Here is a 14,238-nt window from a genome sequence, read left to right as displayed (position 1 = left end):
AAATCCTGGTTATATATCAAAAATGCCACTGAAAGAAAGACTTTGAAACTCTGGAGATCTGTGGAATAAAGTTTTCTAAGGAGTACTTCTATGTCTTTATAGAAACAAACCCAACATGAGAGGAAGTTGTACATGTATAATTGTAAAATGAAATAGACTGAAGAATATTCTCTTTCAGGGACAAGAGAGCACAAAGAAGAAAGTGTGAATTTTCACCCTGAAATATTTCCAGTGACCTGTGGGGAGATGAAAGGCATGTTATATATTAAGGAGTTTGAACAAGGTGGGTTTTATAGTCTACTTTAATTTATAATACCTATATGAAGAAATCATATATAGTAATGGAATTACTCTTTGTTCAGGGAATTGAGGCCCCACTGTGGCCTGAAAGAAGGAAGAGATCCCTAAGATGATATTTTTATAACCACTTTAAGAAATGGTGCTTATTAAGTGCTCACTCCCACATGGAAGTGTCCATGAGAATAGCCAAAGAACCAAAGAGAAGTGCAGAAGCATCAGTCTATGGGAGGAAAATATTTCATATTTTACTTTTTATCAGATATAAAAGAAAAGAGGCCTTCAGTGCCCACCTTCATCTCCTATACCCCTTCTAGATAATCATCACAGGATAGGAGGTTTGATGTGAGAAGACCACAGAATTTAGAATCAGAAAATATAAGGCCTGGGGTCAACTATGCCAAGAGTGACCAAGTAAAGAATACTTCCACCCGGCCAGTGTTGCTCAGTATTTGAGCATTGATTTATGAACCAGGAGGTCATGGTTGGATTCCAGGTCAGAGCACATGCCTGGGTGGCAGGCTTGATCGCAAGTTTGGGGCATGCAGGAGACTGCCAATCAATGATTCTCTCTCATTATTGACATTTCTATCTCTCCCTCTTCCTTTCTCTCTAAAATCAGTAATATTTTTTTAAAAAGAACAGTTCCTGAGCCTGAAATTTCTAATCTAAAAATGGGATAATAACAAAAAAAGAAAAACCTGCCTCATGGTATAACGTTGAGAGTTAATTTACATCATAAATACAAAATGTTTCGTGATTTTTAAATTATAAAGCTTTACAATAATTTTCTATTATAATAAACTTCATATGAGATTTCTCTTAATATGGCCAGTGAACACCAATTAACATAAATGTTTGCATCATAACTATTTTTTAAACAACTTTCCTGAGATATAACTCATATACAATTCACCACTTGCAGTGTAGAATTCATTGTTGGGATTTTTGTTTGTTTCTTTTTATTTACTGTATAAGATTATGTAACCATTATCAAAATCTAATTTTAGAACATTTTTTGTCCCCCACTAGAGGAATCACCATGTCTCCCAGTAGTCAATGCCCATTCCAACCTCACCCCACCACCCAACGCTAAGCAACCATTAATCTATTTTCTGATCTATAAACTGGATTATTCTAAGCATTTCATATCAATTAACTCATCTAACATGTGTCTTTCTGTGACTGGTTCTTTCACACAACATGATGTTTTCAAAGTTCATCCATGTAGTAACATCCTATATAATAAAAGGCTAATATGCAAATAGACCGAATGGTGGAACGACCATTCACTATGATGCACACTGACCACCAGGGGGCAGATGCTCAATGCACAAGCTGCCCCCTGGTGGTCAGTGCACTCCCACAGCGGGAGCATCACTCACCCAGAAGCCAGGCTCACAGCTGGCGAGCACAGTGGTGGTGGCAGGAGCCTCTCCCACCTCCGCGGCAGTACTAAGGATGTCCAACTGCCTGCTTAGGCCCCTGGGAAGCGCACTGACCACCTGTGAGGAGCAGGCCTAAGCCATCAGTTGGACATCTCCCGAGGGCTCCCGGACTGTGAGAGGGTGCAGGCTGGATTGAGGGAATGCCCCCCACCCCAGGTGCATGAATTTTGCGCACTGGGCCTCTAGTTTATCGTATTCCCTTCTTTTTACTGCCAAATAACATAATATTCCATGGTATAGATAGGCCATATTTTGTTTATCTATTTATTAGTTGGAGTTTAGCCACTCTTTGGCTATTATAAATAGTGCTGTTTTGAACATTCATGTGAATTTTTTGTGTGAACATAAAAATTTGGTATATTTGGGAATATACCGAGGAGTAGAATTGCTGGGTTATATGGTAATTCTATGTTGATATTTATTGAGGAAAAACTAAATTATTTTCCATAGTACTTCACCAGTTTATATTCCACCTAGTAAAGTCTCAGGGCTCCAATTTCTCTACATTCTCACCAACACTTGTTATTATCTGTCTTTCTTATTACAGCCATCCTAGTGCATATAATGTAGTTCCTTATTGTTTTGATTTCCATTTCTCTGATGACTAATGTTGTTACAACTATCTTTTATGTATAACAAATTTTCCACTGAATGATATTTCACAATTATTTTAATGTCCATTATTTCAGGGATGGAAAAATCTTTTCTCAATAATGACTTTAAACTTAGATGAAAAAATGGTGTAATACAGGGCACAGATGTTGCCATGGTGCCATTCTGAGCAGCAGAGATCTCAGTCCAACTTGAGTTTCTGCCTCCACACTGACCCAGGGCCATCAGAGAGTCTGGCCTGTCCTCTATCTCCAGAATTCAATGACAAGTTGCAATCCTCTCATTGTTCAGAATCACTTGCTATTCCTTGTAGAAGGTGATTTTCGAATATTTTTATAATGTTGAATTTTATGCTAATGGTCATGTTTTTTTTGTTGCACAACTGTCAAAGAAATGTGTGCACAAAGCAGGAAATCTCCTTGGAGGGGACTTACAGGCTGGGTTTGGGGATTCTGAAATCTGAGAGGGGAAGCCAGATTCTCCTGCTAGTGATCTTGAGCCTAAATTGGGTGACTCCAGATCCAGTGTGATGGGAGGCCAATGTCTGAGCTCTGAGGACAAAGAGATTTCACGATCAACTTGCCTGGATCTTACAGGAACCAAAAAAAAGTGTATAAGAGTCGAGGATGGAAATTGGTTCACCCCGGAGGAATTTGAAGAGAAAGCAGGCTACAGAACCTCAAATAGTCATTGGAAGACCCATGTGCACAACTGTGGGTATACCCTACAATGGCTGATGAAGGTATTCCAGTGATGGAGAGAAGTTATGCCTTTTTTTGTTGTAGTCGAAGATAAGGTCACTATTTTCTCACCAAATATATATTGAGTTATGGCTAAAGCCCCGAGGCTCCTGACTTTATCCTTTTCCCTAGGAGAGGTGCCAGACCCTCAGACCTCAGTATAAGGCAGCACATCAATTAGTCAAATGGGATCTCTTGGGGTAGATGCAGGAGCCTGAAGAAGAGATAGGTCATTCTGACTCAGGTGCTTGCTGACAACTTTAGGCACTGAAAGAAAGGAGACAGTCCACAAGTGGGCATAAGGAACTCCAAAGAAAGAATGGTGTGAAAACCAGAACCATGAGTAATGTGGCTCCATGGGTTGAGGAAGACGGATTATGTATGATATGGCATAATCCATCCATTGGGATTGTTTGTAGAGTGATTTAATGCCAGGTTAAGGAGTTTAAACTCAACACATACAATACAGAATCAGGGAGTCTCCTGAGGTGTGAAATAACATCTTTAAAACAGTATTTCAGATAACATGGAGCCTGGAAATGACTTCAATATAGTGAACCTACAATGCTCAGCTCCAACGTCACCCCTCTCTGAATATTCCCTGACTCACCTGCTTTGTTATCTTTTCCCTGGGTTCCCTGACCCCACTGTTAAGGCCCTTCTCATAATGTTTTATACTTACTCTTTCATGCAATCCCTTGTTCTCCAAGACCTCTCTAGGGTTTATACATTTTTGTGTGCCCAACATTGTCCAGAGTGTCTGTCACCCTGTAGGTGTGTTGGTTGAAAAGCCTTGGTATAAGGACATAAGCTTGAATGGCACTAGTGTGAATGGAAAGCAAGTGAGAGGTGTCGAAGAGACTGTGAAGGAAAACCTCTTAAAACTTAGGAAAAAGGCACAAGAGTAGGGGAAAAGTTTGTAAGGGTGAACTGATGAATTCTAGAATAAGTACAGGTGAGGAGAGGGAGGTGGTGTCTCATTTAGACACTTTGGTTGGAGCTTAAACTGAATGGTACATCTAATAAGAAACATTTATGAGGAGGTTTGAATGCCAGACTCACAAAACATAAATACAGGCTAACCATACACTTGCATCTTTTTATCTTTCAGAAGGGACTACTAGCTACACCTCCAGAAGAACATGGCAGGTCAAAAGAGGTGATTATTAGTTTATGCAAGATCTTATTACATAACTGATTTTATTATGGTTTCTCAAATGTGTGATTACCATTAAGTTTCTTCTTCTAGTCCCCCCCCCCATCCCCGCCAGCCATTTTTTTTTTGCATGTGCCTTCATAGATGCTACTTTGAACATTAGGTTGTATACAAGGTCATCTGTGATGGTAAACCATTTGAGATTAGGATAATATGGATTCATCACAATAACCTCACAGAACAGTTTTAGCTATAGATGCAGATGTTGTAAGGGTGTCAAATGCAAAGCAAACATAATTTTGGAATTCATTAGAAAATGTCTTAATAATGTCACAGGGTCATCTTAAACTCAATCCCAGATTTTGTTCATATTTTTATATCCTCTTCCATTATTCAATAAAATATACACACAGTTATAAAATTCTTTCTCAGTTGGAATTTTTTTGCCCTTCATGGTGGCGCTGTTAGGGAGAAAGCTCTTGGGAGATTGATGTATCTTACATGATGGGCTGACCTGGAAAATTGTTTACTTTGATGCACCCCTTTGCCTCCACCTCAGGGGCTGTGCAGGCCTCCTTTCTACTTATGAACGTGATTTCTCCCTCTATGGAAAAAAGCGATGGAGGCAACATACAAAATACATAATGTGCAGTGCAGATTTAGCAGCAAATGATCATTTTTTCCAGACTGAGTATGCATGAGAACTTGAGAAGGAGGGGAAGGTGAGAAGTGCCATTCTCATACAATTCAGGTAGATATGCTGTCCAAGGCTTTTGCTGAATAAGTTGCACATAGCTTTTCACTGGGACTTCATATAACACTGGAAATGTAAGGTCCAGGCCTTTACATTATCTGATGTTCTGGGTCTTTGGACCTACGAGTCCTTGGGACATTTCACCCACTGGGTTTACTGAAGATAAAATATTTTAACATACTTTATTTAGTGATTACTTTAAACAACAGTGTCTACTATTCTCCATGTGTCTAGAGTTACTCAATCTGGATTACCTAAAAGAGCTAGCAACTTCCAACTCACAGGTTCTGTCCTTATCAATGGGTATAACACTTAGCAGCTACAAGGTTCCATTGCCCCTATATTTTGTGTCTCCTTGATTAAGAACCAAAATGACCCAAAGTGACAGATATCAGGACCCATTACTACCTCAGTGGATCCTCTTTGCCTCCCAGAACTTTTATTGCTGATGGAGCCCTAGTTTCTGGAAACTTCAGTGTTGCACTTGATACCACACAACACATCCCTGTCTCCTGATGAGGGTCAATTGTACTTTCTTGTGACAGCTGCTATGTTGTCAAATAACCTGAAATGCTCAGGCAAATAATCATTTATTATATGCTAATATTAGCTAAAGAGATAACATATAATCTCTTTTCCTAAATGAAACAATAATCATTTATTTACTCATTCAGCATACAATTATTGAGTGCATAAACAATGCCCAATGTCCATTGAAGAAGATTGAAATAGTATCCCTGGCCTTAAGGATTGCTTCAACTTTGTTGTCTACCATGGAAGAATAACTACTGAGAAGCAGGAGATTCAATGCTACCCAGAGAGGCAGACAGTGACATGACCATTTCTCAGGTCATTTTCCTGTGGCTCAGACTTGTCTATGATTTCTCTTCCCTGGGTGAAGATAAAAGCTGAGGCTTCCTGAAAAGAAAGAGGCCAAGTCATTCTATTGAATATACAAAAGCAATGTAAGTGTAATACCTGGTAGTCAGTTTTCTGTGAAAAGTCAGTCAGGTGCAATCTTGGGACTTGGATAAAAGGGAGATGAAGATAAAAGAAGAATTGTAGTACCAAGGGCCTTGGATTAATTTTAAATTTGGGCAGGGCCCCAGAAGAGCCATAAGAGGTAGTGGAGTTATCTCTGGGGTACTGTATGGTTCCCAGAACTCTGAATGATAGATGGGTATGCAGAGGGTCATGTCATACTACTCATGGTAAAGATTCCATGGGGACGAGAAGGCAACTCTTCCAGCATGAGTACCCTCACTCTTGATAATAGTGTTTTCTAGGATAGACATTACAAGCTAATTCAACATTGCCTTACAATATCTTATGCATTAATAACCACACTTGTTCAGGCTAAATCTCAACTCAAGTTACATACTGCAATCACCTGAAGATCTTTGAAAAATAACATTGCCTGAATCCCACTCTAGACAAAATTTTGATTAAATCATTCTGAGTTATGACTTGGACAATAGAATTTTTAAAATGTCTCCAGATGATTTTGATACACAAGTTACTCATTCTATGACTTAAGGAGAATACCAATGCCTATGCCTCAAACCAGACCAATTAATTTAGAATCTCTAAAGTTGGGATCAGGAATTTGGCATTTTACATACTCTCCTCAGATAATTCAAATAGGAAGCCAAGCTACAAAACAAAAAGCCAAAGAGAAAAGGGTTCTAAACTTGATTAAAGATTAGGGATGCAAGATTCTTATGTGTTTGTTGCATATGTTATTTCCTTGTTCTTGGAAGAGGGTCACTACTTTCTGGAGAATGATGATAATCTGTGCATCTCTCCAGTGAGGAGAAGGAAAATGGCACTGGGTCTTGATGCTAGAGCAGTCTCAGTCCCCATAGAGAATGTGATTCAGTATTCTTCCAGAACACAGAGTGGGAGCTCTTGGCAAAACATTCTCTGTTTTGATTTCTCATATATGGCCATTTTAAAAAGGAAAAGAAATGACCAGACTCTAACTTTGCCCAACACAAGAATGTTTGCCCAAAAGTCCAGATCAGTATTCAAAATAACTATTAACTAATAACTTCTCATTTTCACTACTTTCTACACAAAGAGAAATAAAATAACTATGTTTCAAATTACTCTGTCATTTGCTTCAGGAATGACATTTCTGACCTTTGTGTGTTGCTAACTAAGATATAATACAGACTTTGAGAAACAGGCCACTTTTCTCTCTGCATTAAGGTGGATCTATTCATTAGGGTCTCAGCAGCCCTGTATGCAGTGGAAGCTATAGGAACAGTGGAACTAGCAAAAGAAGCTTAAAAATTACTGTGAAGAGTGGGCATAGATAGGAATTGGGATATGAGTGAGAGTACAGACCCAGGATAGATTCTCGGATTTGCAGTCAAAGGAAAATGAAAAGGAAGCACTAAGAATGGACATGTAGTGGGTGTTAGGACAGATGCATACATGAGGTTTTGCCTGGATGAGTTTGGGGTGTTCTTTAAAGCCACAGGAGGAAACACTGAGTGAACATAAGGGTGTGCACAAATGCAGAAGACAGGCTGGACATCTGGGAGCTGGAGACATAGTGAATATAACTGCAGCTTTGAGCATGATTTGTTGGAAACCTGAGGGATTCTGTCTAAATGTTGGAGGAAGAGAAGGATGAGAAATGAAAGAGATACAGCAGTGAGGCTGATAGAGTGATGGCATAGGCCACACATGTTTGGAGAGAGGAGAAATAGTTAGAGCAGAGAAAGTTGGACACTGTCATCCCGATCTCTTCCTGCTCCTCAATGGACCACTTTCCCTTCACCCAGCACGCATCAGTGGGTAGTCCAGTCCTCAAGCCAGTCTCATTTGTGTCACTTCAGATGGTCACAAGAGGGTAGGAATTTCTCCAATAGACCATGGAGTAGACAGGATGTTTCTATCTGCAATAGAACTACCCCCAAGATGGTTTCAAGATGTCTGGAGTCTCTCAGAAGACAGAAAAGCAACCATGGCCAAATATAGTTTATTTAAAAAAATTTTTTTTTCAAATAATTTCTGATACTTCCAGATTCATATGTGTTCTTCCAGCTTCACAAAAGCTTGTGCATTCTAGATCCTCATAATGGTGGCCTTCTGGGGTCTCACTGGGAATACATTGTTTTACCTTCTAGCTGAGAAGTTCAGACGTATGTAAGGTCTGCTGCCATGAAGGAAATCTCTTCTGCTGTATTACTTGTTTGAGCTTCTTTCATGGGGACTGCCACCTCCCACCTGTGGAAACTGAGAGGTTTGTGAAATGTAGCCCTGGCTCTCTTTAGGGACTTTTCCTCCTGTCATGCACACTCCTCCTGCATAGTTCCTCCTTGTGTCTGGATGGGGAAGAAGCAGGGTTGAAGGTGGGGGGCCCAATGGTATGATCCTGGGATCTATTTAAAGACCTGGAGCTGGAGGGTAATGTTTTCCTCTTTCCTCTGCAAGGCTGAGGCTGGTAGCTGGGTCTTTGCCTACACACCATTACTGTCCTTTCCAGAACTTTCTCAGCACAGATTCCTGTTCACAGGAGTGGAAATGACAGTGGTTTATGTTCTGTACTTATTCAGAAATGGCAGGAAATGTGGACTTTTTGCCATATTCTCAACTGGTTTATTGAGGCCCAAGAGCCCAAGGGTTAAGGCCCAGTGTCTGGCACTCAGGCCTGGTGGGCAGGGCTCCTTGTGCTCCCAGCAGCTCAGACAGGGAAAGGAGAGCCCATCACTCACTCTGACACCAACTTCTACACCCTCAACTCCTGCTGCTACTATTGATGGGAGGAATGTCATTGGCTCAGACCCAGCATGTAGGTCTTGGGGACTCTAGGGAGTATCCCCTTCATTCTCAGATTGTGCCCATTGGCCACTCCTGAAAGGAAAACAGTGGCAGCCATAGGGACATTGGCTGTTTCTGGGCTTTGCCTTGCTCACCTATGCCAAATCTCTCAGGAGCCCATGGAGTTGCACCTTGTGCAGGGTGAAAGAGTCTTCAGGAAATCAGCAATCTGCCAGGGAATCTGAAGTCCTAGCAAGGCAGATGGGACCTGAGGAGCAGCTGGTGAGTCAAATTCAAATCCCAAGATCATTCCTTTCTGCTTGCATGTGAGAAGTCAACAGTCATAGGGTAGGAGGAGGGCACCAAAGGGAGTCTGCTCTTTTGACCAGATCTCAACATGCTGAACACTCACCAGAACCTGTTTGCAGAAAAGAAAAAAAAAAAATCAGCCATTACATGACTATTTCCTAGAGCCATACCTGTTTGAGGAAACTTCTGGAAAACTAGTATGGCCATGCCTCTGCTGTGCATGTATATGGGCTCATGTTCTCTAAGCTGCTTTTCATTTAAATCCTTCTTCTCTTGTAGAAATGTGAGTTCCTCCTCTTGATGATTGAATGCTATTCAGAGAGCAATGTGTTTCCGAATATTCAACATGATAACTATGTGAGTAACAATTAAATAAAACGACAACATTATTACAGGCCTCCATAATGTTATCTGACCTTGACATGGGCTCTTGTGGGATTGGTGATCTGAAAACCATGGGAGTGAGAACAGGAGATGCTGTTTTTCTTAATATGTATTTCAGCTGGATTTTATAGGAATCCACAAAAGGCAGACATTGTACTGTATCAGAAATCCTCTCAATGATATTATTTTTTTCATCAGAGAATAGAGATTCTTCAATGCATGGCAGATTTTTGGATGCTGAATGAAATCAAGAAGAAGCTAAAGGAGCGGGGTTACCTCAACGTGATGGGGTTTATGCAGGACGTGCGCTGCATCTTTCGGGAACACAGGGCATCTAAAAAGGTAAGTGGCTTTCCTGTTTCTATTTCATTTTCTTTCCATTGAGTCTCTTTGCCCTCATTTTTTAGAGTAGGGAAATTTTATAATTTATCTCATCCTATCATAAGCCTATACAAGCAAGCGATGCAAAAGTGAGTGACTTTTACAATTCAAGATAGAGCATCACAGGCCCCCGAGAGCTCATTCCTCTCCTCAAAGGCAAGAGGTGCCCATTGAGAACACTGTGTCCTCCCTTCTCAAAACAAACCAATAAGAGAATTGCACCCTAAAGTTATATTGTGCTTCTTATCTCTCTCCAAGCATTCTCAATCAGACTTCTCAGAAATTTCAAACTCCAGGTTCCTTTGCATGTAAATGAATATATAGTTAACAGACAGGAATAGAAGTGACAACAAGAAATGAAGATAACTGATTATACTTAGACATCTGTAATATTTGATAGTTACACAGACCTTAGATTGCTTTTTAACATTTTGCACTTGGATGTCGAGGGTGACTTGACACAGTTAGCATTAGAATAAAGGAATCGAGAAAAAAGCAAATGAGTGCAAAGGGTTAAATTATCACTAAAGTAAACAACCCAAACCAAATGAGTAAGAGTTCCCAAGTATGGTAATGATTTTTTATTTTTGCCTAGATAATCCTATATAATGAAGATGTAATATGCAAATTGACCATCACTCTAACACACAAGATGTCAGCCCCCATGTGGTCAAAGATTGCCAGCAGTGGAGGGCAGTTGTGGGCGATCAGGCCAGCAGTGGAGAGCAGTTGGGAGGGACCAGGCCAGGAGGGCAGTTGTGGGTAACCAGGCTTGCAGGAGAGGGCATTTGGAGGGATCAGGCCTGCAGGGGAGGACAGTTGGAGTGGACCAGGCCTGCAGGGGAGGGCAGTTGGGTGCAACCAGGCCATCAGAGGAGAGCAGTTAGGGGCGACCAGGCCAGCAGGGAAGGGCAGTTATGGGCAACCAGACCTGTAGGAGAGGGCAGTCGTGGGCGACCAGGTCTGCAGGAGAGACAGTTGGGGGGAACCAGGTTTGCAGGAGAGGGCAGTTGGGAGTGGCCAGGCCAGCAGGGGAGGACAGTTAGGGGTGATCAGGCCTGCAGGGGAGGGCTGTTGGGGGGAGCTAGGCCTGCAAGGGAGGGCAGTTAGGTGTAACCAGGCTAGCAAGGTAGGGCAGTTAGGGGTGACTGGGCCAGCAGGGTAGGAAGTTGGGTGACCATGCCTGCAGAGGAAGACAGTTAGGGGCAATCAGGCCTGCAGGGGAGGGCAGTTAGGGGCAACCAGGCTCGCAAGGGAGGGAAGTTAGGGGTGACCAGACCAGCAGGGGAGGGCAGTTAGGGGCAATCGGGCCGGCAGGGGAGCAGTTAGGCATTGACCAGGCTGGCAGGGGAGTGGTCAGGGGGTGATCAGGCTGGCAGGAAGAAGCGGTTAGGGGCAATCAGGCAGGCAGGCAGGCGAGCAGTTGGGAGACAGCAGTCCTGGATTGTGAGAGGGATCCCAAATTGGAGAGGATGCAGGATGGGCTGAGTGACACACAAATACACACACACACACACACACACACACACACACACACACACACACACCCTTCCCCCCACCCGACCCCTTGTGCATGAATTTCATGCATCGGGCCTCTAGTAGTAAATAATCATGCACTTAGGACAAAGAAATTAAGCTACATGAGTTTTTAATCTTAACCTGGTTAATGTAATTTAGGGTTTTAGGCAAGAGTTCTGATCATACTCAAATTGCAAGGTATCTAATGACACTGATAATAAATATCATCATTTTTTGATTTTTTTTTTTCAGTGCAATAACTTTTGCTGGGGAATGAGACTGGAGAAGCAATTTGAGCTGAATTTCAAGCAAGTGTTTGCTGTCCAGGAAACAGAACAAGAACATACAACAAAATTAAATTAGAGAACAATGTTCAGGAAACAAAACAAGAACATACAACAAAATTAAATTAGAAAACAAAATTAGAAGTCCAACAAAGAAGAAGAAACTATGTCACATACAATGGAGCCCCCACAAGACTATCAGAAAATTACTCAACAGATATTTTGCAGATCAAGAGAGAGTGGATGATATACTGAAAACATTGAAAGAAAATAATTGTTAAGGAAGATTAGTACTCAGCGAAGCTGTCCTATAGAATTAAAGGAGAAATAGACCCATCAAAGAGAACTTGAGAAAGTTCATGACCACTAGAATTGCTTTATAAGAAGTGCTAAAGCAGTGGTTCTCAACCTTCCTAATGCCGCGACCCTTTTATACAGTTCCTCATGTTGTGGTGATCCCCAACCATAAAATTATTTTTGTTGCTACTTCATAACTGTAATTTTGCTACTGTTATGAATCGTAATGTAAATATGTGTGTTTCTGGATGGTCTTAGATGACTCCTGTGAAAGGGTCATTCAACCCCCAAAGGGGTCGTGACCCACAGGTTGAAAACCACTGTGCTAAAGGATGTTTTCAAGCTAAAATAAAAGGAAAGTAGTTAACATTGTAAAAACATGACCTGAACTCTCAACTATACACAGTTGGGTGCCTTTTTTTAAAAAAATATCTTTTATTGATTTTTTACAGAGAGGAAGAGAGAGGGATAGAGAGTTAGAAACATCGATGAGAGAAAATCATCGATCAGCTGCCTCCTGCACACCCCCCACTGGGGATGTGCCCGCAACCAAGGTACATGCCCTTGACCGGAATCGAACCTGGGACCCTTGAGTCCGAAGGCTGACGCTCTATCCACTGAGCCAAACCGGTTTTGGCCAGTTGGGTGCCCTTTCTTCCTTTGTTACAGGCACTGGGAATTTAGAGCAGGTGGGAGGCAGAGGGAAGGCTGTGGTCCAAATCTCTTGGGAAGAGATGGCTGCCTAAACATGTCCTTGAAACAAAATACCAGAGTCAAAAACCATAACTCAACGTCCTTCTTTAACAAAGAAAAATATACCCTTAAGCTTTTTGGCAACAATTTTTATGTCTCATATGTATAAATGGTTTCTAAGTATTAACTCCAACTGAAATTCTAGAATAAACTATGTCTTTTCTAGGCATATTACTTGTTCTGTTATTTTGTTTATGAAACAAGCCCACTCTAAGTAGGTGTGTGTGTGCTCTTGTGATCACAGAAGTACAAAATGTACCTAGCCCGGCTTGTGTATCTCCTAACAGGTGTGCCTCTGATGAAGAGCACAGAGGCATGTCTCTTCCTTGGTGGACAGGGGCCCAGGGGCACAGCAACCACTGCCACCTAAGAAGCCAGAAGCAGGCTGGGCTTGGGAGTGGGCAGGGTTGGTCTGCATCTAGTGGGGATGGAGAGTTCTGTTTCTGATCTGCTGAGTGAGCTCCTACCCAACCCATTGCTTACAGAGAACAAAAACTGGGTGAGTCTGGAAATAAAGAGAACTTCACAAGCACCTAGAAGATGTTTTCTGCTTAGTATTGCCTGACTCTGAGAGCAGCCACAGGCTTGGGTGGGTGGCTCAAACTTTGGTAGAAAGTTCTCCCTTTTTTAGAAAGCAGAGTCCGGGAAGAAGCCAGAGCAACCATGCTCACTGGCAATGAAGGGGGAAATCCCAGAAGGTCCAAAGTCACCAAGAGGAGCCTCAAATTCTGTGTATAAGCTCTCCACAAGTACCCTGACACGAGTTCTAAAACAATTGCCAGGCAGAAGGTGTGACAGATGGGGATCAAAATACCATCTTTCTTCCTGATAAAAGCTGGATCAGGGGACATGGTTTAGATGGATGCCAAAAAAGAATTCCTAAGACTGAACCCCAGAACAGGGCTTAGCCTCAAGGTCTCAGTCTGCTCCAGTCAACAACCCACATTCACCACATCCCCAGGCCGCTGTTCCTTGCACTGGCGCTCAGAGAAGCACAGAGCCCTGGCCCCTCCAGCAGGATCAGCTCAGGGACACCCACCAAGGAGCAGACTCAACTTTACAGAACTCCCAGCCTCAGAGTCTCCCCAGGAAGAAGGGAGGGCAGGGGGGCCCGGAGTCCTGCTGACTGATGGGCCACCTCCTAGAAGGGAACATTGGTGTGGGGCCTGAGTGCTCCCACTTGGGTCCCAGGTGCCCCTCCTAACCATTTCTGCATCCACAGAGGTGCCAGGTCTTCATCCTCTGGGCCAGTGGCTACTGTTGCTGCTGCCAACACTCAGCATGGTGGTGGCCTAGTCAGCCTATTGCTCAGGGATGAAGAGAGAGGGGCACTAGAAAAGGCTGGTGTAATTGGTGTCAAATTCTGTCTGGTCCCCAAGCACCATGGAGGTCAGGAGCAGATGACAGCTGTGCTCAGCAGAGGCTCAGCTTACTAGTCCTTCTACCCCAAAATGAGAGAGGAGGCAGGCAGGGAGAGAGAGATCCCCCATATGTGCAGAACTTGGGACACACTGAGATCCTGGGCTCTTGTTGA

At 42.5% G+C, this 14,238-nt stretch overlaps 1 protein-coding gene and 1 pseudogene across 2 annotated transcripts; both read left to right on the top strand.

The window, feature by feature from the left end:
- The window catches only part of LOC114232798 (nuclear autoantigen Sp-100-like), a 55,741-nt pseudogene extending 51,446 nt beyond the window's left edge, over nt 1-4,295 (top strand).
- Nucleotides 4,296-8,136: 3,841 nt separating this feature from the next.
- LOC114232799 (nuclear body protein SP140-like protein) lies at nt 8,137-12,363 on the top strand. 2 transcript variants are annotated; one of them, XM_054723465.1, is made up of 5 exons: nt 8,137-8,260; nt 8,952-9,060; nt 9,367-9,444; nt 9,670-9,813; nt 11,623-12,363. In XM_054723465.1, exons 2-5 carry the CDS (start codon nt 9,040-9,042, stop codon nt 11,731-11,733), a joined length of 354 nt encoding a protein of 117 aa, XP_054579440.1. In that variant the 5' UTR covers nt 8,137-8,260; nt 8,952-9,039; the 3' UTR covers nt 11,734-12,363. The 2 variants fall into 2 exon arrangements, with proteins under 2 accessions (XP_054579440.1, XP_054579441.1); XM_054723466.1 differs by lacking the exon at nt 8,952-9,060.
- Nucleotides 12,364-14,238: the final 1,875 nt, after the last annotated feature.

The sequence above is a fragment of the Eptesicus fuscus genome, chromosome 11 (genome assembly GCF_027574615.1).
Source record: "Eptesicus fuscus isolate TK198812 chromosome 11, DD_ASM_mEF_20220401, whole genome shotgun sequence".
NCBI lineage: Eukaryota > Metazoa > Chordata > Mammalia > Chiroptera > Vespertilionidae > Eptesicus > Eptesicus fuscus.
This window is presented reverse-complemented; position numbering and strand designations above follow the sequence as displayed.

Coding starts and splice junctions, on each gene's coding strand:
- LOC114232799 (XM_054723465.1), top strand. CDS start 9,040: ATGGGACCTGAGGAGCAGCTG. Junction 9,061..9,366: donor TGGGACCTGAGGAGCAGCTG/GTGAGTCAAATT, acceptor CTTCTCTTGTAG/AAATGTGAGTTCCTCCTCTT. Junction 9,814..11,622: donor AACACAGGGCATCTAAAAAG/GTAAGTGGCTTT, acceptor TTTTTTTTTCAG/TGCAATAACTTTTGCTGGGG.